The 26581-nt window shown below is 36.2% G+C and overlaps 1 protein-coding gene across 1 annotated transcript in view; it reads right to left on the bottom strand.

The window, feature by feature from the left end:
• Positions 1–26581, bottom strand: part of LOC110374510 (zinc finger protein SNAI2) — a 59351-nt gene that overhangs the window by 17458 nt on the left and 15312 nt on the right. The window contains exon 2 of the mRNA XM_021332246.3: positions 8895–9029. Coding sequence (XP_021187921.3) covers positions 8895–9018 — 124 coding nt within the window. The 5' untranslated portion in view covers positions 9019–9029. The remainder of the gene's footprint in view (positions 1–8894; positions 9030–26581) is intronic.

A 26581-nucleotide genomic window follows, 5' to 3' on the forward strand; every position in this document is an offset into this window, starting at 1 on the left:
TCAGTATTCTAACTTGTTACGTCGGACTCAGCCTGATAATCCGATTTAGAGAGTTCGGTCTTACAACTAGTTCCTTAGATCTGCTAGTGGCTTCCCGTGGGTCCATCCGCACCCTGAGGGAACTAATTCACTTTTAATACATACACTTTTAATCTAAAGTTTAAAAATGAAACTTGAAAAATGAAACGGCGAATCGGCGCGCTTGGCAAAAAAAAATATTTTCATGAATGAAAAACTATCACTATTACAATAAAAAAGGCAATTTAGTAACTACATAGTTTACATTTTTCTCAGCTATATACATATTTTCATTACGGGTTCTGAGCAGGTCAGCACTAAACTAAGGTTTTATTAAAAAACTAGTGATTGTCCACAACATTGTATACATCAATATTAGGTACGTGACTTTTTGCAAATCCAGCGAGGTATTCGTATGAAACATTGCAGAGTTTTTAATATAAATGCCGTTGTTTTTAGACTTTGATTGTATAAAAAAATACAGCGAGTTTTTTATAAATATTAAATCTGCGCGCACATTTATTGGCTGAATACGTTACTAGTAATATATACCTACGTATATTATGCAACTGAGTATTCCCCGCAATTACACCCATGTCCCGAAGGGACTACTTCCCCTGCCAGTTCAAAAAATAGAATTCCCGCGCCCGGGTAAAAAGTAACCTACGTCCATCCTCAGGCTCAACTGCCTGTATACCTTTATTCATAAGCACGATCAATATTTAAGGATGAACAGATTAAAGAGATACAGCTTCTCTAACCACGGTCGGTGATGGATGGGTAACCGTTTTCAGAACATTGCAAGACCACGTACATTATAGAGCACTTCAAGTGGTTGGCCCGCTCCTGATTTTTCTCCGGTCAAGTATTGCAGTCCCCTAAGACCTGGTGTCTTGAGCGTCTGGGAATGCCAAGAAAGTGGCCGACTGTGATACACTTGTGGACTAAAATATGTTCCACCTAGATAGCTCTCCCCTGAGATGAGCAGCCGAGACCTGAAGCTGGCCTGGAATGTTATATCACTCTCAAATCTCTGTTGATTTGTAAATATTGAACCAGGTTAAGAAAAGGTCTACAAAAGGTCTAGCTATGTCCAACAAATAGTCTCATGAATGAATACTGATGTCTATATCTATTTTTTTGGTATATTTGTACATACACTGATTCACAATTTAATGTGTATTGTTTAACGATAAATCGTACCGTTCCTGATTTTAGCGCTTAAAAGCAATCAAACTCTTCAGTTTTATAAAATTTTAGTACCTACACATAGGTGTAAATAACCAAAGTTATTAATATTAAGTACTTAATCCGGGTCATGCTCAACAACTATTCCAATTTCCATTTGATTCAGCCGCTAAGCTATGATTGGTTCATGAAAATACATAGATACATGAAATACATAGATTCAACACGAAATTCAAACATTCATATCCTATTGCAAATGTAATTGCTTTACAATTCTCTTTTTTATCGCACCTAAAATAAAACTTAGCGTTTTTACAGTTGTTCATCACATCAATGTTGTTTTCTTATATTTTTCTCTTTGCCTAAATTGTAGCTATGTGTGGCTCTAAGAATTTATGCTCTTTGTATGAGTAATATAACATAGGAAGGTACATAGGTAGCTTAAATATTTTGATAACGCATATTCATTGTATTCCTGGAACTATCTCTGATTAAACGAATCCTCAGTCTATCTGTAATACTAAACGATGCTTGTCTCCGTAATATATAAAACAAGGAGAACAAAATAGCTAGAGAAAGATATATATAACAATACTACGAATCAAAAATTACAGTATGCATGCCATTGTCATATACGCTTAAATAACTTAGATTTATTTTCCATAATGCTCTTTTAACAAAATGATTTAAATTACAAACTCCGATTCTTTGGCGACTATTAATTCGCCCATCAATGAAACTCTCGACTGATAAATATTTCGTTAATGTTGATGAATTTATTACTCTCTCATTTATCACTCATACATAATAGTAATTTGATATTCTCTCTTTGAAAGATCAACGAAAATGCAAACTGAATTCCATTTCCTGCTAATTTTGATTAATCTACTCGAAACCCCAATCGGAATATTTATAATGCAATGATTAATTTATTTACACGATGAGTTTTATTGCCGAATGTATTTAACGTTATTGTTTTTTGGCCCGATTGCCAGGCAGAGTTGATTTCTGCGTGTATCTTGTATGTATACATGTAGTATTTTTTAGACGTTGTATGATCGAAACGGCCAAATATAATGGATTACGCCAATCAGTTTAGTAAGATTTCTCTCGGTTAGTGGCGATCGATGTAACAAGGAGGTTAATACATTTTAAACTTAACACTATGTGGTTATCTCGCCAGGCCTTCATTACGGCTCCTCATCCTGGAATTTCACGGGAAGATACCACTTGAACCGTAAAATGGATACTCAAAAAGTAGCCTGGAGTAGCGCAGATCAATTTAATGCACATAGGTACCTTAAATTAAATTAGGGATACATGTAGCAATGTAGCAATGTAGCAACACCAGTCTAACCAAGGGGTATCGGGTTGCCCGGGTAACTGGGTTGAGGAGGTCAGATAGGCAGTCGCTTCTTGTAAAGCACTGGTACTCAGCTGAATCCGGTTACGCTGGAAGCCGACCCCAACATGATTGGGAAAAGGCTCGGAGGATGATGGATACATGTAGCAAGATGAAGTTGATAATAAATTAACATTAACATCTTTGGAAACCAATTACATTTAAAAAAAATGAAATAAAACGATATTAAGGTGGCATTTTTATAATCATACCTATGTGCAACAAAACAAATAATAAAATCGCGTTTAGCTGCTACAAAATATAATACGGCCCGTCCACGTATCTTTTATTTTTCCCTGCTCTTATTTCTGGCAACTCGCCAAGTACACTCATAGGAACGAAAAATGGCGGTCCCGTATTCGGCACTCGGTGAATTGTTTCTCTTTTTTCTCTTTCAATGCCTAATTTCTGATATAAGACAAATTGAGGGGCGGCTATTTCGTCGTGGGCTACAGGTGGTTCGTTGGTACTTATTTGCTCTTAAATTGGTCCTACTACCTTTCATATAATATGTACTACCTTTTGTCAATAATCATATATTATTTAGGTATTTTGGCCACTTGTTAATTAATTACGAAGAGTTGCATGCCCTTTTCTGCCACTATTTGAAAAAGATTTGTTAATAAATAACAAAAGTTTATAAATAACAAAATTCAAAATAAAGCAACAAACAAAATTTTACAGTAAAAGTTTACTGAATAAACCTCACACCGGAGAGGCGGTAGTTTTCTAAAACGAAAATGTATTCACTTTTTTGAACGCCAAAAAACCCAGTGGATAGGAAAACGTTCAGCCATAACAGAATAAAAAGGAAACACCACTTCGGACCTGTTCTCGTTACCTTTTTAAATGCACTTAGCAGGTCCTTGTTGGTCGTTTTGTGCTGCCACCGCTAACCATCGCCGGAGCCTAAGTGTGTCGCATCCATTTACCACCTTTTTTTAAATGCAAAAGGTATCGGGGAATTTTTCACGCGATTATTGATTGCATCTAGATTGTGTATAGTGGTGAAAAACTTTAAGTGAATTGTATTAATTCTTGATGCACTTAAACTTGTGGGTGCTGTTTTTTGCCCCTTTTTTTTCACACATGTATTGTACGTTTTTTTTGTATTGTATTATTATTGTGGGTAGTAGATTACGGGTGGGTTAATTTAGTTTTACATTTTTAATTTTGTACTCAATAATCGGGGTGTCGTTTTCTTTTTAGAAAAAACCCCGTAATTTAATAAAGATTAAAAAAAAAAATATCTATGTAGATAAAATTGTATTATAAAAAGTTAAAATAACAAATTAACAGTGTTATTTAGAAAAAACATTGAAAAATCGGATTCTTCGTGGATAATGATTTGTAAAAAATAGACAGTTTTTTATTCTAGTAACAGATATCAGATTCGAGGCACATCATTATTATACAGAATAGACATTGCATTTACTTTGGGACACCATCGCTTGCGTCTTCATAAAATTTAGCGAATATTGGTGGGAGTTCTCACACCTGTCGATTCCAACGTAATATCCTTGGAATTCGCAATAGTGTCGCGCTTTCACGGTACCTATCGTGTGTTGACACGTAGGTATATTAAACTTTTCGAAGTATTGTGTAACGGCCAGTTTCTTCATCAAAAGTTAAAGTTAAAGTAATGTCTAAAGTAAAAGTAACGGTCAAATTCGTTTTTTCAAGGCTAAAGTGACAGCAAAACTAATAGAAAAATTGAATTTGACCGTTACTTTTACTTTAGACATTACTTTAGCCATAACTTTAACTTTAACTTTTGATGAAGAAACTGGCCGTAAGAGTCGTTAACTTGACCGAAACTAATTGTACTGGTATATTTTCCAACAGCGATGTATATTAATTGTGCATTTAAGCAAATATGTAGGAAAAAGAAATCTAAGAACGCATCTATAAAAAGGCTTAATGAATATTACCGAAACATTTCCTTTACCATTTCGTACCATTCGACGTCCCTTACAAAACTGTCACAACTAGTTACTTAATACCATTAAGTTATAGAATGACAAATATTAAAAGTTGTTTCGAAAACTTTCCAAGTTTATAAAGGCGAAATATTTAAAATGAATTTGCTGTAAGCGACAACTGTATAGAAACATTCCTGAAGCAAAACTAATGTAAAACATTTTATACTTTAAATCCAACTTTGCTGAACAGAATGAGCAAAATCATGTATTTTTAGAACGACATACATTGTATTTCTTGCAACAATGAATTCTGTTTCCATGCAAACAATTACAAAACTATGTGTAGATGTTATGTAAGGTAGGTATACTATAACCGTAATATACCTAATTCTACCAAAAAACGCTAATGCTATCAAAATACTAAGACTACGTATGGCCAATTTGGCCTTTTTAAAATTATTATATCTTGCATAAAATTATAGGTTATTCCTTTTTCAACTATGACTTTTCATCCCTATTTCCATGCTGGTTCTAAAACACTTTCTATCTTTTGTCTAACTAACCCTGCTGCGTACCGACGTCTCTGACTGTCAAACTTTAGTTCCTATTTTGGCAAATTGCACAACTGGCTCGGTAAGTCTGTAGTTGGCGCTATAATGATACCGTTGGAGTACTGTAACTACCTTAAAAAGTTAATGTTGGACCCCAAACATTCCTCAGCACAAACTGTAAAGGGGATTAGCTATATTATGTCAATTACATCAAGTTTCGATGCAAGTAAACTATCTTTTAGAATAACACCTTTTAGAATATATAATGTACCTTGTAATAAGCAATAAATAAATAATAAATAAATCCAATAGGTGATATACAGCCTGACATTTTAGTCATTGGCTATACTGCATAGTATATTATGAATCGTATATTCATTATCGAAGAAGTAAATAAATTTTGTAGTTTTCTTTATAAAACAAACAATGGTTAATGGAAGCGTTTCTTTGTATAACAACGTAAAAACTACCAGACAATAATGTTGTACCGTATTTTGCCACGTCGCCGACACTGTTGCATCTCAGATGCAAAAAAAACCGTTTTCTCTTTCCTTTTTTTTGACGTCTATACGTATCATTCAAACATTTGTGAGTTGTTCTAAAATATTTTGTATTTATTTTAAATACTATGCTCAAACAACGTATAAAACAATATGGCTTAAATACCCATACATAAATTCTGATATTTGCCAATGTGCTTTATGCGCTTTTACGGCACCAAAATATAAGCTGAAACACAATATCCAATAAACCAATAAAGGTTTTAAAAAAGTTATTTGTAAAATGAAAGCCACTAAAAATAAAACTATGCATATGAATTACTAGTTCGTAACACATTCAAAGGGTATACATAGTTAAGTAAGTAGGTACTTCGCACAGCAAGTCTGAAAACAATACTCAGTCTGCGTCATAGTAGACACAGGTAGAAACTGGGCGACTGAAACTTAATATCGAGACGCAATTCCTTTCGACATACTTACCTACTTCTCAACTGAGAGTGAAATGCACTTGAGACAATAGCATCAAACTTCAAGTTATTTCTAGTTCGTTATGAATCTATTGTGATATAACATATATTGTGATATAACATATGTCGATAACAGTGGACGTTCCACGGCCGATAAATTAGCAACAAAACTATTAGTAAGCTTTAACACTTCAAAGATATTGGGCTTAAGGTTTATGCAACCTCCAATTTTAACACGAGCCATTTTCCTATTTCCCGCTCAGAAAAGCTATACCAATAATATTCTGAACCTTACAGATTAAATCATATTTTATTGGACGATCGCTGTGAAATATTTTATTGAGACCAGATGAATTTAAAAGTGACGGTAGCCTGTTACGATTTGATCTAAATCTTATTTGTAGCTATTCCGAAGCGGGTGTTGGAGTCGGTAAAAATGAAATCGTTCGTTATATAACTCGATTTCACTCGTTCGTCGATAGGCTAGCGATGCAAACGGATCGCGTCGACTTCACGGAATGTAGTGTACTATGCGAAACGTTTATGATCGTTCAATCGAGTGGATGGATAGGTCATGGTCGATAGTTTGCTGTGAGGAAAGAATTCTGGCTATTTTGTGAACGGTGAGAAATTGTTATCGGAAATAGCACGGGGAACTAGCTTTATAATAGACCAATAGTGTGCATTGACAAAGACCAAAAATGATTAAGAGTTAGTCAAGAAAGATCTCTGAAATAAAGAAAAATATGATACCAATATTCTTCAATAAAGTTAATAGATTTTCTTATAACAAAAGAGGTCTATAAAATAACGAGTATCTTCAACCACTAGACAGGTAATTAGATACCTAATAGGTATATTACTGGAAAAATAAACAAGGTCTGGACAAGGGCAGGGCTTCGACGCCGTTAAATCTATTAACCAGTTAGAGGTATAATAAGCTCGAGTCGGCTCCAGTCGCGAACACTGTTTTAATAGTTAAAAGACAATTATAGTAGTTACTTATAGCCCGGTCTATTTCCACGCGCGAATTTTAAAGAGTTGCGTTGAAGTTCAATTATTAGTGTTAGATTGAATTTTATAGGTATATACAGGCGTTTATTGTAGATTAACCACTGCCTTGCTTTCGTTACACCAGTAGATCTAATCTAATAATAAATATAAATCTTCAGCACATTAAAATTTTCCTTTTAAGAATCCTTAGCGCTAAAACGAAAACCGACTGATATTTTTTTAATACATTTATTACTTGAAATCGCTTTATGCATTCCACTTAGATTCCGCAGCAAAACTTTTCCCATGACGGATTGTAAGTCCCAACTCGGTGAAAATTTTCTTTGTCTTTCAATCAGTTCGAATGTCGTAGTTTTCCTAGCTCCCAGGATTGTGTTCTCATCAGCATAACGCAACTTTCAACATTTCCGCCAAGTTTTGCTCGTAGTATTTTTAAAGTATAAACCAGAATGCGGATTCATCATCATTGTTAGCCTTCAAGGTCCCACTGCTGTGTGTGTGTCCTCTCACACAGAGAAGGATTGAGCGTTACTCACCACGCTCTCTCAATGCGGGATGATGATTTCATACTCTATAGTCCGTGTGTCCTCGAGATGTTTTCCTCCACCTTTAATCCGCTACTGGTGTCTAAGGTATAATTTGATAATACGTAAAAACGTACAAAAGTTGCATTGATACTTGCCTGCCCTGGAACGTAGCCTATTTTGGCATTCATAAATGATAAAATCTGAACTGTAAGTATAAAATAGATGTCCACTTGTTGCGAATGTTACAGGTAGCTGAAAAAAACTGTGGAACAAAGCAGGAACTGATATCATTTTCACGTGCTAATCTTATTTGAATTCCCCTGGGAAATGAACGGGAAAAGGGCTGAATATTCTAAACTTTATTTTCATGAAAAGCAATATAAAATTTTACTTACTTTTTGGCATTTATCACCATATCATCTCTTAGTTATTTCAATTGGTGACAGAAGAATCAAAACAAAGTTTTCACTTCCATATTGTGACTGAATTCACGTATTTCGATCTATTAAAATTGTATCATATAAGTTCAAGCCCAATCAATAACTCAGTCCTCAATAAACTTACTACTGCACAGTGTTTAATTATGTGTATTTGAATAAATGTATATTACATTTTTCTCCTAGTAATTCCGTCATAACTATAACCACTTACGGACAACCGCCTTATATACTTACAATCATTGCAGTACAGTACACCGTACATATAACCTAATACTATAGATAGGTAACCGTAACATTGTCCTACCTGACATATGTATCTATACTATAGTATCTTCATATAGCTAGCATACTTGTAACTGATGTAGCCTGCAGCGTCAGTCTTACATGACCTAAGTACAATGCCTCTAATCCAGAATCAGGTTACATATTCCTTGTACCTACATGAACTTAGACATTACAATGTATAATATTATACTTGACTCTTACTCAGAAAATCAGCTGAAATTCATCAAGTTAATTAGCCTTATATAATACATGCAGCAGCAGACTGCCATCAACCATCATGATGTTTAGCAAAAAGTTTATGAAACACTGGCTTCCAACCGCAAATTTAGCCACGTACGTCATTCCCGCATATGAATAAAAAAGTAGAACACACTTAGTAGCAAGGCTGTATGACGTGAGCTATCTCCTTCCTTATAAATACTGTTAATTACAGAGCATTTACACTAGCGGTTTTTTGCACGACAATGCTCTGATCGTTCGGGTCTTGGCCGAGCAAACAACTGACAACTACATGTACAAAAGATGCCATCGCGACGTAGATCTGTTGGTGTGAAAGTACTGGGTCGGAGGTACGTCATACCTGTGAGGGCGGAGTGCTCGGCGGGGCTGTAGCACGGAGGCGCGACGCTCGCCTCCGTCGGGCTGCATGGCGGGGGCCCCTCGTGCCGCTGCACGCCTTTCTTCACCATGTAGCAGCGCGGCATGGTGGCCAACGCTGAAACAAAATATACTGTTAATAGCTAGCAATTAACTATATACATGTAATGTGATGATGTCCTCCTAGCCGATTATCGGCTACGGCGGCTGTTATCGTGTAAAGAGATCACCCAACTGGGATGGAGCGCAGGACAACTGGAATGAAAAAGTCATTTAATAACACGTCATGACTATCATTATAAAAAAATCCCAATTCAATAGTGTAGCTATAATTAAAGTAGGTAGTAAATAAATACTTAATACTAATATGTACTGGCAAAAGAGGAAGGTCTAAGACTGCTTCTTATCCGAATGCGGGACGTAGTTCCCTCGAGACACGGGGGAAACCGTAGGGAGTATCTAGTATAATACCTAACTTTCATTAATAATATTAGCAGGAAGACTTCGTCTGAAATGTACCAACCTAAGCGTTGTCCTCATGAGACCTGAATCCAGGTCAGTACGAATCTGTTAATTAAAATAATATCTGGCAAGATTAATTCATACTGCTAGCCCCTTGCGAATTCACGTTTGACATCTATTTTATAAATCGAGTCTGTATTACCTACCTACAGCCATTCTCCGAGCCTTTTTCCTAACTATGTTGGGGTCGGCTTCCAGTCTAACCTTATGCAGCTGGGTACCAGTGTTTTACAAGAAGCGACTGCCTATCTGACCTCCTCAACCCAGTTACCCGGACAACCCGATACCCCTTGGATAGACTGGTGTCAGACTTACTGGCTTCTGGCTACCCGTAACGACTGCCCAGGATGACATCCGAAACACAGTCGTTGGTGTCTAAGATATACTTAGAAAATATACAAATATAAACATTGAAAAGTAGTACCTACCTACATATACAGCAAAATATTTTTTATCCGCTTTACCGATAACATGCATGACAAAACCAAAGGTTCCAAAATCTTATCCTAAAGCCGTGCCACAGTAAATATCCCACGTATTCATGTCACGATAACATTACATAATATTTTTATAAGGAAAACGTCTAAAGGAATTGAAGTGGTAATATGTTTCGGAGTCAGGTTAGGTGCCGAGAAAAGGAAACGGATCAAATGCAAAATGCGGTCACGAAATTGTACACCCGACGCCCTTATTCAACTATATTTGAATACGAGTTTTAGCTACTATTTACGTATAAACAAAATCCATGGATTAAAGCTTTATTAAATTATTCAGCGTTTATTAAGTCAATAATATAATTTATAATCATAATACTATCATTAAAACAGTATTTTGATACATCATTAATGATTTCAGTGTATTTGATAATGCCAAAATAATAAACTGGCAATTTGCTATTTCTTTACGCATTTTTAGGGTTCCGTACCCAAAGGGTAAAACGGGACCCTATTGTTTTCACTCCTCTGTCCCAGTCACCAGGCTGTATCTCATGAACCGTGATAGTTAGAAAGCCGAAATTACAACAATTACTGAAAATAGCAACAATTACTGAAAACTAGAATTAAATAATTATTTTGGGGAGCTCCCATACAACAAACGTGATTTTCAGTATTTGTTGTTAAAGCGGCAACAGAAATACATCATCTGTGAAAACAACTCTCTAACTATCACGGTTCATACATTTCAGCCTGGTGACAGACGGACGGACGGACGGACGGACAGAGGAGCGAAAACAATAGGGTCCCGTTTTACCCTTTGGGTACGGAACCCTAAAAACAATAAAAAATAGTGATAGTATTACGACAAGACCAATAATTAATCAGTTAAAGCGCCCAACAACAACAAACAAAAAAAAATTACATAAAAATATACAAAAAGAACAGACTTGACCCAGAAGAGATTCGAACTCGTAACCGGAGGCTAGCGAGCCTGAAAAGAACGGTACGAATGTGGTGTTCTCTTCATGAAAATTCTTCCAAAACTGAACTGCCTTTTAATCTTCTATTTATTGCAGTTAGGCAGTCTAGCTATCTAATCTAGCAAAGCCATTCAAAAATACTACACCGATTTGAAAAATTCTTTCACTGTTATAAAGCTACACTATTCCCGAGTAACATAGGCTATATTTTATCCAGAAAATCGTGTGAAAACCGCTATTAACAATTTAAAACCGATAACAAAAACCAACGCACAAAATGTCCGTGAAAGCGACCCAAATTACAACACAGGCTTTATTCACGAATTTAAATTCGAAGTAAACACATGGCCAAGTTTTTGTGTTCCCTTCGTTTAGTTCCTGCATATTAATGGCGCTTCCCCGAAACATTCTCGCACTAATTAAGAGCTCCCGAATACTGCAAACTTTTTGTCGCCCGATAGTTTGTTTGAACTCAAAATTCAGTATGAAGATCAGTGGATTACAAAGACAAAGTATTTAGGCGGTATTAGACCGACTAACTTTGATTAGTCGGTCAAGATTTTCTTTAAAAAAAATGTTTTGACTTTTTACTTTGCAGTGTGCGGACGCTAAGCTCTGATGTGTTTTTATTTGTGTACTATAAATACACTTATCTAAACAAATAACACAACAGAGAGGAAACCGTTTTAAACGATTTGAAATATGCTTTCACCGTTGGAAAACTATTCCCGAGTAACGCGGGCTACATTTTATCCCGGTATGGGAAAAATGTCCCCATTTTGCTATAAACTAAGTTGACTAAGTTCACTTACTTTTTTTCCTTGAAGCCGTGGTAAGCCACAAGTTAATAAATTAGGTAAATTATAAGCCTGAGTGTGTTATCTCGCTAAAAGACGTTATCTGCTAGCTTTAATAAAGGGTTCCCGAGGAAAGAACAGCTTCCATAACATACTTAAGTGTATTTCTAGGATAATATACACGTTGTCAAAGGAATATATAAAGTACACCTTCATTTATGAACCAAGCAGAGTCCTAAGTAGAGCACGTTAGACAGACAGAATAAATAATAGACATTATGACCTACTCCATGCAATTTATGCATAAAATAATATTAACTGCACATTTGAAACTGAAGTTCATTTTAGACGGAAACTGACTGCACCGGGCAGCGGATTTAAATCTTTTATAAAACTTTCGTCGGATAGATTTCCCACAAAAATGCTTGTGGCCAATACATCATTCTGAAAGTCAAAGTTTTACATTAGGTGTGTTTACCAGTTTTCAGTTTTATTCAGGAATATTTCTTGTAAAAGATATATTACTATAAACTTTAACACATTTTCAAGTTCACATATTCATGGCCAGTTTCACTGGTTACTGATAAAGTCTTTGATAGCCTAACTGCAACTTATCTGTTAGAAATTAAAGCAGAAAGAAAGAAAAAATATTTATTTACACAAGCCATACATACACATAGGAATAAAAAAAATAAAAGTAACAAAAGGTTGCGCCAAATAGATCCAGTTCAGCATTATGCCAGACTGCTAGTGCCTGACGCTGGTTTTCAACTGGACCTATGAGGAGTTGCGGGCAATTTATCTTGCAGCCATTAACTATCGAATAACTGAAACTTTATCGGTACTTAACCAGTGAAACAGGACCAGTATCTGAAACAAAACACGACTCACACCGAATATGAATAGACCTGTAATTCTCAGTACCTTAGTTACATCTCCGTGGGCCGTCATTCACGAAGCTGACCACTTGAAATTCCCAACTAAGTTGCATAACGAGCACGGAGCGCAAGTTTCTTAAGTAAATATAACTATCTTAGAATCATTATGACAAAGTTGTTCGCGTTAGAGCAACAAGTTACCGTCTAGTCTCCCTCTGACCTTAGGCTGCATGCACGCGATCCTTCTACTTGTTAGACTGACTTGCTTGTTAAACCTATATGCATGAATAATTTAACTCAGACTTGAGTGTAAGGAATGATTCGTGGAAGTTATAAGTGGCCTGATTATCTGTTCATGTTTATATTTGCAGTCTTGTTATGTGATATTAGTATGAATAAGATATAGGAGTTGACATTTAAACTTGTAATCGTACCAATCTTTGATTTATTGTTTACTCTGCTTGCAGTTTCGTTGTTGTATACAGGTTTCAAATAAACATGCACTCTCGTATTATTTTTTCCTAGTGATGTCAAGTTGTCTGGGTACCCACTTGTAGCAGCTTATTATTTCGGGAACTAATGCTAGCTGCCTACGAAACAGTTATGCAAATGTATGCATTTGTACTCTTGAGAGAACAGAAATCTTGGAGTGTCTTGCACCTTGAATAATGAACTTGGACCTTTTCGGACCAAGCAACTAGGTGATGTTTTGCTGAACTGGACCTATTTGGCGCAACCTTATTTACTTTTATATTTATTACTAGCTGTTGCCCGCAACTTCGTCTGCGTGGGCAATATAGAATAGTCAAAATACTACTTATCCCGTAGGTGCATTCTTTCACGTGACAGTATAATTAGGATTTGCACTTAGCAGTCGCATAGATTCATTGATCAAGGTTGTGTTGTGGATGTGACCATTTATCTAAACAAAAGAAGTAAAGTTTGTGACGTTGTGAATATCTCTGGATCTAGTCAGCCAATTTGGAAAATTATTACCTATGGTGCGTAAGTAATTTTCACAGGAAACAGTTATAATCTATGTCTATATGCTTTGATCTCAGTGGCGTGCACTTGGAGAGGCCTATGTCCAGCAGTGGACTGCGATAGGCTGATGATGATGATGATGATGATATGCTTTGAGTCTGACAAAGCTGTCATTTGTACATTTTCTGCAGCTGCTCCGACTAATCAGAAGCCAGAAAGTCTGTCAGTTTTACCATGGATATCGGCTTGTGTAGTTGACTGGATTGAAGATAGGTAGATAGGTAGTCGCTCCAAGCAAAATATTGCTACTCAAACAGATTCGGTGACTGGAAGCCAACACCAACATAGTTGGGGAATAGCCGGATGGATGATAAAATGAGTCATCATCATCAGCAGGCGCATAGGGTAGGATAGTTTCACTACTGGGGAGAAACACTTGTATGACGGGGATTTTCTGTGCACTTACTCACTATGGTAAGGCTGACCCCACATTAGGCGTGCGCGATCCTCGGGCGTGTGAGTAGCGCGGGCGTTGCGAGCACGCTGCATGAACGTCGCGTTTTGCTGCCCTGCGGCATGTGTGAAGAGTGCAAGCGACGCGGCGCTCGAGTTGCGTTCTTACCCCTTCGCCTGCTATCCCCGCCACCCGCTAAACGCCTTAGCAGTTAAACGTCAAGGAGAGTGGCACGTGCGCGCCGCGACCTCGCTGTAGGTAAATGCCGCAGGGCAGCAAAACGCGACGTTCATGCAGCGTGCTCGCGACGCCCGCGCTACTCACACGCCCGAGGATCGCGCACGCCTAATGTGGGGGAGGCCTAAGCCGGGACTCCACCGAAATGTTTGCATTAGTTCACGAATAGGCAAAATGTACGTATCTGTGAGAGTCCACTTCATGTGTTCGTACTTGAAACCTGCAGTTTTGCCAAGATTTTCAAAATGTACGCTCTCAATTTGTCATTTCTTGGTGGAGCCAGCAAATCAAAAGAAACAGAAGTGTTGTATACTGGGCGTCACTACCGCACACCAGGAAAATTTCGCTCTTGCGTTTATATACCATATTTTGTGTCACAGGTAAACAGGACGACAGTAAGTAAAAAAAGTCCACCGAAAAACTTTCAAAGATCTGATGAACGAACAAATCAGACCTGACTTGGTCAACTGGGGCCAATCAGAGCTCTATGAAGCGATCATATGCTTTGGCTTCTACTGTTATTGTGGTTTCTGAAAATTTATTCACCTCATTCAACGATGAAAGTAATTCTGATGGTACTATTAAGAACACTTGCTTAGCGCAGAAGCTGACGTTGGCAGGTCGACTCTTTTGACTTCTCGAATAGGATACCATTGGTTTTTGTGCAATGTACACCTGCAATGCATAGGATAGGATACAGGTGGATAGGATTTGCAACAGAAAACAATTATGTCTTTGTGATTGAATGACATCAAACGTAGTTTTATATAAAAGGTGTTTTTTTAGACTTGGCTCGGGTCTTACTGAGACTGTTCGTAATCGTGACCAGTGTATTTGCGATCAGAAGTTGAAAGTAAGCATATCTCTGGTATGCGACGCGCAATTTGTACGTTTTCAGACGCATAAAGCATTTTACGTGTGTATGGTATTAAATCGAGAAAGCTCCCATTTCTTATCTGCACTTTGTATCTGGGCTTGTTCTTAAAGCTACAGAATCCTACATTACCTACCTACCTCACGCTTAGCAGCACTTGCGAGAGACAGATCCTCCTTTCTTCTAGGATTAAGTTTACATATTTTGCATCAGAAAAAATAATGAAGGTCTACTTAATACTATTCACTCAAAGTAATTTGTTTTAAGGCCACCACATTAGTGGAAGAGAAGCTAAACTATGTTTATGAAAAAATCCTGATATAAACTCCATCTGTAACTTTAAATGATAATTAATTGTTATACTAAAGTCATCATTTTTGACATAATATTCAAAAAATAATTTAGATGGCACCGTTTTAAATTTGGCTGAGAACTATTATTTTCCTTTCATCAAGGTAATAATTATAATTGGATTTTGATGTGACACGGCAAACTGACAAACACTATTGAAATGTCTATCGAAAAATTACACTACGTGTTAAAATATGGTGAATTACGGAAAATACACAACTCCATCTGTTGAAATAATAATCCTCTATAAAGAATGTATGGTAATTTATTGTCATTTACCACCTCGCTCCTTTGACAAATTTTATGTATTTTATTTAACACAGATTACCACAGATGGAGCTACTTTAACCTTGGCTAAACACAATTTTCATTTTTTTTTCTTCCGAAGTTACTTATGAAGGTGTGATTTTCTGTGTAAAGGTTACTAATAGGCCGATCAACTAATATAAGTACAACATTCAAATGTACAGTTTTGACAAATAGATTGCGTGTCGTAATATTTTACATCTTGAATTCTCAAAATTTATCATATCTTTTGATAAAGTGAATCGATTTCGATGAAACAAAAACTAAATAATACCCCAAGTTACGTAGAATTTTTGTATATAAGCATTGTCTGCATTTAATTCGTAGATTTTACGTGAATCCCGAACGAACAAACAGACAAACAGACAAAAATTACAAAAATGATGGAAATGGGTTCTGTTAGTTATTCTTTAACATGCTGGCTATTTTTTTTGTCAATTTCTTCAATGTACAAAAATTACTTTTCTACAGATTTATTATATGTATAGATTTCTATGTGTATGCGTCTTGTGTTTTTCAATAAATATTTTTCCTTTCTTTCTTTCTCCCATTAAATTCCACGTAAAACTATAAGTAAACGAACCATTGCATACTTAGTAATACAATCATGCGTTTCTTATTCTAAAATAAATACTACGCGGAAATACTAAATGTCTTGCCGCCACAAATAGCAATTTTCCTAACAATCCATAAGTCGTGAAGACATAAACATATTATTTGAGTAGCTATTGCTCCAGTGAGCTGGGGAGTGCTTCTCAAATATCTCTCATTTGGAGGACTGTCGGTGTGGCGGAGTAAACCTCTTGCCGCTCTAGGTTTATGCAAACTTTATATATGTATATTGAATTTTCCCTTTGTAGTTCTGACTAAATATCCTTTGACTTACCGAACGAATATTTAGTAAATAATTATAGTGTGACGTTATAGTAATATTGTGTACCGCTACATACACACAAGAGGCTTTGTGTGGCATTTCCCGAAGATTCGAGACATTATAAGTGTAGGGTCGTTCAAGGGAGAGAGAGCTACATAAATAGCAAGCTACTTAATAAATTCCCTAATGCCAGTGATTCTTAGTGTTAAATGAATGCCGAAAACAATGTAACCTTGCTTGCCTTTCGATGTCACATGTAAAATTCATAACGTTACAAAAAAAACCCAAAACGTGTGAATACTAAATTACTTGTAAAATGAGTACTGCGCATAGCACGGTACTGTGTTAATAAATATGAACCGAGAGCTTTCGTTAGTGAATAATGCAGGAGGGCATTATGAATTCCTGTTTACGCAACATTAGCTTGCAAAAGGTCATTATGTCTACAGATTTGATGCGAAAATATTTTGCCTTCCTGTATTTTAAAGTACACAGTTTCTGTATCAAGTTCTTCGTGCAAAGTCAGTTAATAATCGATAGTGTTATAAAGCGTTTTGTATTCGTTGTGATCTTTAAAATAGTGTTGTTTTTAACACTATATTTGTAATGTGCATCTTTACATTTCCTATGTGTTAAGCAGAACTATTCAAGAATCGTTATCGGCAAAAAGTTCTTGAATTCCTTGTACGTTTTCACTTCGGTTATAATGAAAATAAATTCGTCCATCTGTAAGGCATTTAATTTAATATGCTATGCTGCTAGGTACTGGCTGTTCCTCACGAATCTATCAGCGTCCAGAAGACTTTTTACACCCGATCAGCCTTTTATGTTAGGTTCAATAATCATTGTACTTAGCATGAAAGCGCGACAGACAGAGACACAGAATTCCATTCACATCTACAATACATATTAGTAATAATTTGAATAATATTGTTGGATAATTTACTAGCTACAAATTATCCAACAATACGATTCATTAAAATGAAAGGGTGATTTAAACTAATTGTTTGATTGCGGTTACCTGAGTTTGAAGGCTAACCAAAATTCAATTTAGTACATTTGAAACACATTGTCTGAAAATACCATTTATTAATTAGTTTTGAGCTGACCTGTGTCCACTGTTTGATAGTAAACAGCGATATTATGAAATGCGGTAAAACAATGTTGTATTGTACAGAACAAATAGCCAACATTTGTTTTGTACAATACAAGCAAATGTTACAACACTGCACAAGTGCAATTTCAACTTTCAGCTTGAAGGTCACAGTTATTCATGAGTTGGTGTAAATAGTAGGTATTTACCCACAAAATTACTAGCCGTCGGTTTTGGTAGCACATTTTGTTCGAATTTCCTAAAACTGTAATGTTTACTGCTTTGAGTATATATATTCAATGCGCATTTCGAGTAATAATTACCTACTCATAAACAAACTACTTACCTGAGTTTATCCTTTTATAGATACCTACTTATAATGTCATACAACAAACATAAAGCAATTTGCTCAGCAATCACGAACGAGGCCAACAATACCTTCTGATCTCCTTAAATAAAATCTTAACACTTGTTACTAACAAGATTGGCATGCCACCTAAATACCGTTTCACACAAACTTAGCTAATAATATTAGCTGGCTTAAAAAACGGCTGAACTGCAGACGCGACAGGTGGCCATTTGCCTCCCTCTTAATATTGAGTTTTCCGATCCTACCGTCTACCTTTATCCTCCAATAAGTGTGGGAGTTAATAATACAATTCTGCGAACGCGACCCTCCCGAATAAGTCCCAACTTTATTATATTAATGTTGCCCCGTTATTTTATTGCTAGACTGCGGAATGAGAGAACAATGAGTTACTGATTAGAATGTACTGATAGTGTGTAACGAACCTGTTTGAAACCAACCCATCTGTAAGTAATCAAAGTTGTTCTTTTGGACATAAAAATGAGACTAACCTATCTTCAGCTTACTCTTCAAAATGTTGTGTTGTACCAAAACAGACTACAGGTTCTTGAAGAGTTCTCTAAAACGGCATTCGTGTAGTAAGAGTAAGAATATAAATAGAATGGCCGCCTGTCCTTACAAAGCAACAAGTACACCGGCACAGTGCTGAGTTCAGACGACAAAAGCTGGGAGTCCTGAGCCGAAACACGAATATCTCATTACTTGTAAGTCTTGCACTGTCATGCCAACAAAGATTCCGTGTCTACCTCGCGTTTGTTAAGATGCATCTACATTGGTGAAGTGGGACGCAGCAAACAAAGTTCAGTGTCTTCGAAGATTGAAATGTCTTAACGTAGGTTCACGTCTGTTACGTAAGGAGTATCATTAAAGTGACGTAAACGCATCAAGTGTGTCATCATCATTATCATCATTTCACACATAAAACAGAACACAAGCCCTCATTGATTTTGTGAGGCACCGGTGAGTGAGTAAGGGTGAATATTTTATGAACTACTCCGCAACAGATGATACACGATTTTCCGTAACGTTCGCCAACCCAAATAATTGACGCAGTACAAACCACGTTTCATGAATATACACAATAATGAGGTTCTTTCGATACGATGCAATGAAACAGCAAAAATATAATAATACTTATCTTTAAGTCCTTAGAAATATTTCTGCTATAGAAATTTACAAAAAGCCAAAGTAATGTCATAAAGTAAAAGTAACGGCCAAATTCGTTTTTTCAAGGCTAAAGTAACAGCAAAACTAATAGAGAAAACTAATTTGACCGTTACTTTTACTTTATGACTTTCACTTTGGCTTTTACTTTTGATGAAGAAGCTGGCTGTTAATAATTGAATGGCGTTTTAATATTCGGCTGGTTGTCTTTAACCGACTAATCTAGCCATCCACAACTGCAGTAATTCTTCCGAGCATCGCACACAGACACACTCACACAGACACAGAAACTCAGTCAGGTAATTATTACACGGCTTAAGCTAAGCCCGTGCTTGTTTCGTCTATTGTAAACACGTCCTTAGGTCTAGTAAGTCGGTATAAAATGTGAAGGCAGCGACGGCAGGTCCTATTTTGTGAAATACAAGAAAAGTGCATTACTTACAGTCGCGAGCGATGGCTCGGGACACTCGCGGAACTCTTAATATTTTTGATACTATTTAAAACTGATGTTTCTGTGTGAAAAGCGCTTACCTTTGTTTATTCAGAAGATATCTAAATATGAGGTCTTGTTTTGTGTACCAAAAGCTCATACCAATGGTTTCTAGTGTGAGAATATTTTCTTGCATTTTCAACATGCAATGCATAAGTGCGGTTGTCAAACATGCCGTTAGCGTATCTTTTATTGTACCTCTATGTTGTCACACTTCGTCTATAAATCTTCTTACCTCTATATCACAGCAATATATATGATATAGCAACTAATGTGAATCATAAAAGTGCTATGAGCTCATAATGCACTAAGTACATCATGCACCTTGTTTTTCAACTACATAAATTAAATATGAGCAGTCACTATCATTACTTCAATACTCAATACTCAATAACTTTATTGCATTCCATAATGTGTACAGGCTGGTGGGTAAAATTAAAAGAAACCCATACCAATGGCTTATATTTTTTTTTGCATTTTCGTCATTCAAAGCATCAGTATCGTTGACAACCTTAAATGTATGTTTTGTCACACTGCAAGAGCATATTCTTCTTACATCTACATCACAGCAACTTATATGATATCGCAACTAATGTGAATCATAAAAGTGCTATAAGCGAGATACATAAGTGCACTGCATCGCGCACCTTTGAGACAAGATAAATTACAAAGGCACAAGCTCTTCGTGGAACCGTTTCCCGACGCGACGTTTAAGAATTATTCTCATTCCCCGACAAAGAAAGTATGTTAAACGCTACAGCAAAAGGCCAAAGTTTGTGACAAAATACTTTGCATAGACAATGGTTCGAGAATATGACGATTTTAATTGGTTCTGCCTGTAATTTCTATCCTGTGTCCTGTGTTAAACAAAATCCTATCGTGTCCTGTATAACTGAAAAATAATATGCGTTATTGTCTGCTGTAGAAAATGTACACGTTACCTATGTCCAGTCTAGAAGTTTTTGGTACCTATGTTTTGTTCGGCAGTAGATACTCATTTTAAACAATAAAAAAGTCCAAAAAGTGTAAAGCCTCAAAATATTTCCTCTAATTGCTTAAAAATTACCACTAAAACTTTGAGCCTCTGTAAAGCAATTTCAAAAAAGATTGTATAGTTAAAAAAACTATTGTTAAAGCGGTTTATTCCTGTGGGCTCTAAAACAATCGTGCCATATTTGATTTATTCAGAGGAGTTCCGAAGTTCCAATGCTTCGAGGCGCATGGGAATTCACCACCTGTAGCCACAAAGCAAAACTTCGAGCCGATAGTACGAGAAGCATTTTTATTGTTGAATTTGAAAAAAATACACTGTGATGATAAGTTTAATGAAAAGTACACTATGATAATAAGGCATGGAAAAGTAGAACATAGCTCCATACAAACAATAAACACGAAAGAAAATTAATAACTATGGACTGAGGCGAGATAATGCATAATGGAAACTTAGAATTTTATAGTAAATAGAATCGGAAAAGTTAAACAAAACAGCATGAGCAGCGAAAACAACAAAAACATCATATTAAATTAAGTAAAGTTATAAACACATGAATCGTGCCTACGCCGTAGCCACGTAGGCAGCTACGCCGTAGTCACGCAAATATTTTATAGCACCAACGAGCCTACTGCCATTATAGTGAATAATTAACTGGTTTCAGTAGCTTGGAATTAAAATATTATTAATGACTAGGTTTAACTCGTCTCTTCAATAATGATAGTTTATATCAATAATTGCATTGCTGGTATTTTATGCTTACAATAAATTAGTTAAATGAACTAACAAATATAGACGTTACAAGCAAAACGAATCGCCAAACTATATTTTTTTGCATCAGAACACAATTTTTAGGACAAAAAATTCGTTGAAAAAACAGAGACAAATTCTCTTGCGAACTCGGAGCGGACAACTAGCTGAATATGTAAATTCATTTATAGCGACGATTGGTAGAACAACAGCATACCGGTAAATTGTGAAAGGAACGCTGACCACCGTCACTCAATAGAGCGTTGAGGGTACTCAAAATAATCCTTTGGGAATCGCTTCGGTGCGATAAATTTTGCTGCATTTTTTGTTCTGGCACGCATTCGCTCCGAACGTGGGGGTACATTGAAAAAGGATTTTCATCTCATTGAAATGAGAGCCGACTGAAATATTGAATTACACAAAAGGTTTTTGTAATATACGCATAGGGGGATTATTTCAGACACACGTTTTGGTCTGTTCATCGGACTGTTTTATTTAACAGAGCTTATTCTCTTTGTGTTAATCTTTAATCGAAATATGCTTGTTTCGTTCGTATTGATTGAACGCCGATTTTTTGCTAGAAGGGTTGTTTGATTGAGAGACTAAAAATAATTTCATTGTTTACTCCTCGTTGTTAGACTCTCTGGAACAAAGGAAAATATCCTGCAAAGTGACTTTTGCGACGATGAATGTATGTATGCGTGCCTAGCTTGTGTTCTAACTCTCATTATCAGGAAAGTAAAACATGTAACATCATAGTCAATAAAACTACTTTTTTGTCTGCAACAAAATTTACTTATAAAACTTGCCTCTTAAATTAAACCGTTTATCTTCGTAGCCTCGCTTTCAAACGTCATAGCAATTTTAGGAAACAATGGTATCAAATCCTATCAAGAATCAAATGATATAGCTAAAAATGTTTTCAGACTTAATTAAATTCTTCGTACGGCACACGTTAGTTCAGGTACAATACGGCAAGAGTGTCTTTGAAACAGACATTTCTAATAATTCTCATTTATTATGACTCAATGGCGTGTATCTATCGTCTAATGTTATAAAACTGAAGTTTTTTTCTACTTACTTTACTTGAACTTTTAATACCAGAATTGTTTAAAATATCTTTCAGATTTAAATAACGAATATCGAGGAGAGCTATTGGCATCTTTTTATTAAAATACACGGAGTAATTACGACCGGATATGTGTGAAAATGTTAGCGGAAAATTAAATGTAATAATTAGGCTAATTTCGACATTATTTCCTACTATCACCGCTCACTCAATCAAATACAAATAAATAGCCCGTTTTTTCAAATTAGAGGAAGTGTGAAAAATAGTTGTCATTACACTTTAGTGGGTAATATTTTTAAGGACCCGTTCCCTCGTTCTCAAAATCGTATCAAAGGCAATCCTAGTATTTCGAACTTTGAACCGAAATCTGAGTGGTGTCAGTTGCAAAGGTAGCAAACAAACAAATGCATGCGGGTGCAAAGCGATAGCTACAAAAATTGCGAGTAGCCTTCATTTTCCGCGTAGACATGATACCGGCTTTCACACAGGATTTTATATCTCCGATATCAGGAATGATTGCCACGAATTCGTGTATGTGATACCTAGTAAAATTACATGCATACATTCATATTTATGTACATACTTGCATACAATTATATCACCAGGCCTAGTCTTTTCCCAACTATGTTGGGGTCGGCTTCCAGTTAACGGGATGGAGGTGAGTACCAGTTTTTCACAAGGATAATTTTTTTGCATACTTTCATGATGCCATTTATTATTCTCAATACAATATCAATAAAATCTTTTTCAATATTTTTTCCCTTAATTTTTAAAGTAAGATTTAATATGCCTTCTGGTGTGAATTCTAGTTCACAAACGTGTACACTGTCGCATTGAAAGTCTACAAACAAATTTAAACTCTAGTTAACTTCGCCTACAGCTCATATTCCCTTTGCGCTAAATACATTCAGCAGATCCAACATTATGAGGAATATTGACAAAGCTTAAAGCGCCTGTAAATTAGAACCTTTACGGAGCACTAAGTAGCTGTTTGCTAATAAATTGTAGCAAATATTGTCACATGCGGTCTGTTTGTCCGGAACGACGCCGGACACTCAAATAAACTTGTTGACGAACTAATTTATAAACATGAAATGAAGTTTCAATTGCGTAGAGGTAATATGCTCATTTTGCAACGGCACGATTTTGTTGCAACTGGTACATAATTGACAATGTCATTTCATTTTTGGTTGTACAACTTGACTTAGCTTGAAGATGATTGTTATAACGGCTACCATTTGATGATTGCTTGTGTCTCAAAAAGACGATGTCTTAACCTTCAAGAGGTTTGAATGGAATTTGAAACGGACTTTCAGTTTTATATTTTAAAACCATTTGATTACGTAGTTTTTACTAAATCAAAAATATACTTTATTTAATACTTCAATATTTTGGTATTTCAAGTACCATAAAAAATTCGTGAAAATGTTTTCGCAATAACTTGTTAAAATCGTTTTTGCACCAGTACAGGTATTATTATATTCTAGGTAACACTCATAATTCCTCCCACAGCATAAAATGCACCATTAACATTTTCCCGATATTTCCAATTAACCGGCTTCGTTCACTTACTAGGCTAATAGATCTGCCCACGCGTTCCTACTTATTGTATTCAAAGAGCTCTTTTGAAAATTCATTTGTAATTTTATACACTTTTAACATACATGACTTAAATAATTAAACCTATAGACAAATTAGAGATAATTGCTGTGTTCTGTTTTTACACAGTTTAAGTCAGTTATGTCAATTATACAGATACATTTAGTTTTTTTTTTTTTCATTACTTTTACAATTTTTATTTTGCAAAGCAAAAGCACTGGTACCCAGCTGAATCCGGTTAGACTGGAAGCCGACCCCAACATGATTGGGAAAAGGCTCGGAGGATGATGATGATGATGACTTTTGCAATTTTTATTAATTGTTGGAGAATTCTTACAATGCAGAAATAAATACTTTAATCTGAATTTCAGGACCATTATGTTATATTTACTCTCGTTTGTTGCGCTGTGGCTGAATACCTTTATTCACTTCCATATCTGTAAACACGTTAGGTCCGTCCGGGTGACGCAAACCCCATCAGTCGCGCTTTAATCAAATTCCTCACCTATTGTGCTCTTGTTTTAAAACCTGCCACCGAATGATGGGCCATTTTTAGGGTTCCCGAAGAATAAAACAGAACCACAGGGCCCATAGTCTCAGTAATAGTATAGTTATCGGCACGAATCTTGAGCGCTGACTTATCTGCCCAGAAGTGATTGATTAGCAAACAACCAATCCCGAGTGACGGCTATGACGCGATGCGCTGCGGGCCAATCACCGCTTTAGCCTCCCCCCGCTCCTCACTTCATACCACAAAAGGGACCCAATAAATTACTTCTGCGCAGGTGAAGGTCAGCGCTCAAGATTTGGTCCGATGATTATACTACTAAGTACTTAGTACTGCGTCTACAGTTACACATCATTTTCTAATTATGTTTGTTGTCCTGTTTATATAACGTGTCTGCGTAACAAATAAACGGTTTAAATGGTTTAATCCGTCTGTCTCCAGGCTGTATGAACCATGATATCTAGATAGCTGATATTTTCACAGATATTAAATTTATGTGGCTGCTTTAACAACATATAATAAAAATTATAATAAAATAAAATAACTCCAGATTAAAACGGCATAGTGTCCCTTCACTTACCGTGAGATTTGGTGATACGGGATGAACGGGATTCACAAACAATTTCTTCTGCTACTGACAAGACAGTAATCGTGGTGGAAAGTCGTGCAGGCCTAGTGGGCAAAGAACCAACCTCTCGAGGTTGGTTCTCAGGTCAGGCAAGTACCACTGCAACTTTTCTAAGCTTGTATGTACTTTCTAAATATATCTTAGACACCAATGACTGTGTTTCGGATGGCACGTAAAACTATATAGGTCCCGGACATCATTGAACATCCTTGGCAGTCGTAAAGGGTAGTCAGAAGCCAGTAAGTCTGACACCAGTCTAACCACGGGGTATTGGGTTGCCCGGGTAACTGGGTAGAGGAGGTCAGATAGGGCAGTCGCTTCTTGTAAAGCACTGGTACTCAGCTTAATCCGGTTAGACTGGAAGCCGACTCCAATATAGTTGGGAAAAAAGGCTCGGAGGATGCACTGACAAGACAGTTATCAAGACACCCCATTTGAATGGCCTAATGTGTTGACACAGATTGCCAAGTTGCAGAAACCAAAAAAAAGTATTTTACTGGGTTCCCCGACAACAAACATGATATTTGTACTGAACCGTTTGTGCATGAGTCCGGCTGTCACTTGACCGGTTTATAATTACACTCTACCGAACCTATGTATTGATAGCATTTTGCAATCAAATATTTAAGGTAGGGGGGAGCACACGGTAGCCTCTTTTATGTATGTAGTTCCCTCATGCTCTGTTAGTTTTTTTTTATATTTTTTATCGCGAACGTCCCTTTATAAGCTATGTGTTTTTGAAGCAGTCCATATTGAAAGCAACATAATGTTTTTTTGTCTTCACAAAGTTGTTAATCGGGAATATGACATTTTTGGTATAATGTTTATTTTATTAGTACGTAAATGGTTGGTTGGACTGATTTCACCAATGATATGGTTAATCAGGTTGTTATTGTGAGCAGAAGATTCTTATTATTCCAAATTAATTAAAGCTCTGCCAAAGTGGCCGGTTCGCTACTTTTTTTTAACAAAACCTGTTTTTTCTTTGTTTCTGAATATTTACAAAATATATAAGATCAGTACACAGTAGAGTTCAAAAGAGAAGTACATAAGGGAACTACACAATAGGAGAACGTAAGAGAGTTCAACAGAGAATACATAAGGGGAGTACATAAGAGAGTACGAAAGAGTAGTACATAAGAGGAGTACATAAAAGTAGTATATAACAGAGTAAATAAGAGGAGTATATGAGTGGAGTATATAAGAGGAGTACATAATAAATAACATAAGATGAGTACATAAAAGGGTACATAAGACGAGTACTTTTTAGTTGCCACATAATATTTTTCAGCAAAAGAAATAAACAAATAAAGAGTT

This window comes from Helicoverpa armigera, chromosome 1, assembly GCF_030705265.1.
Source record: "Helicoverpa armigera isolate CAAS_96S chromosome 1, ASM3070526v1, whole genome shotgun sequence".
In the NCBI taxonomy this organism is placed as follows: domain Eukaryota; kingdom Metazoa; phylum Arthropoda; class Insecta; order Lepidoptera; family Noctuidae; genus Helicoverpa; species Helicoverpa armigera.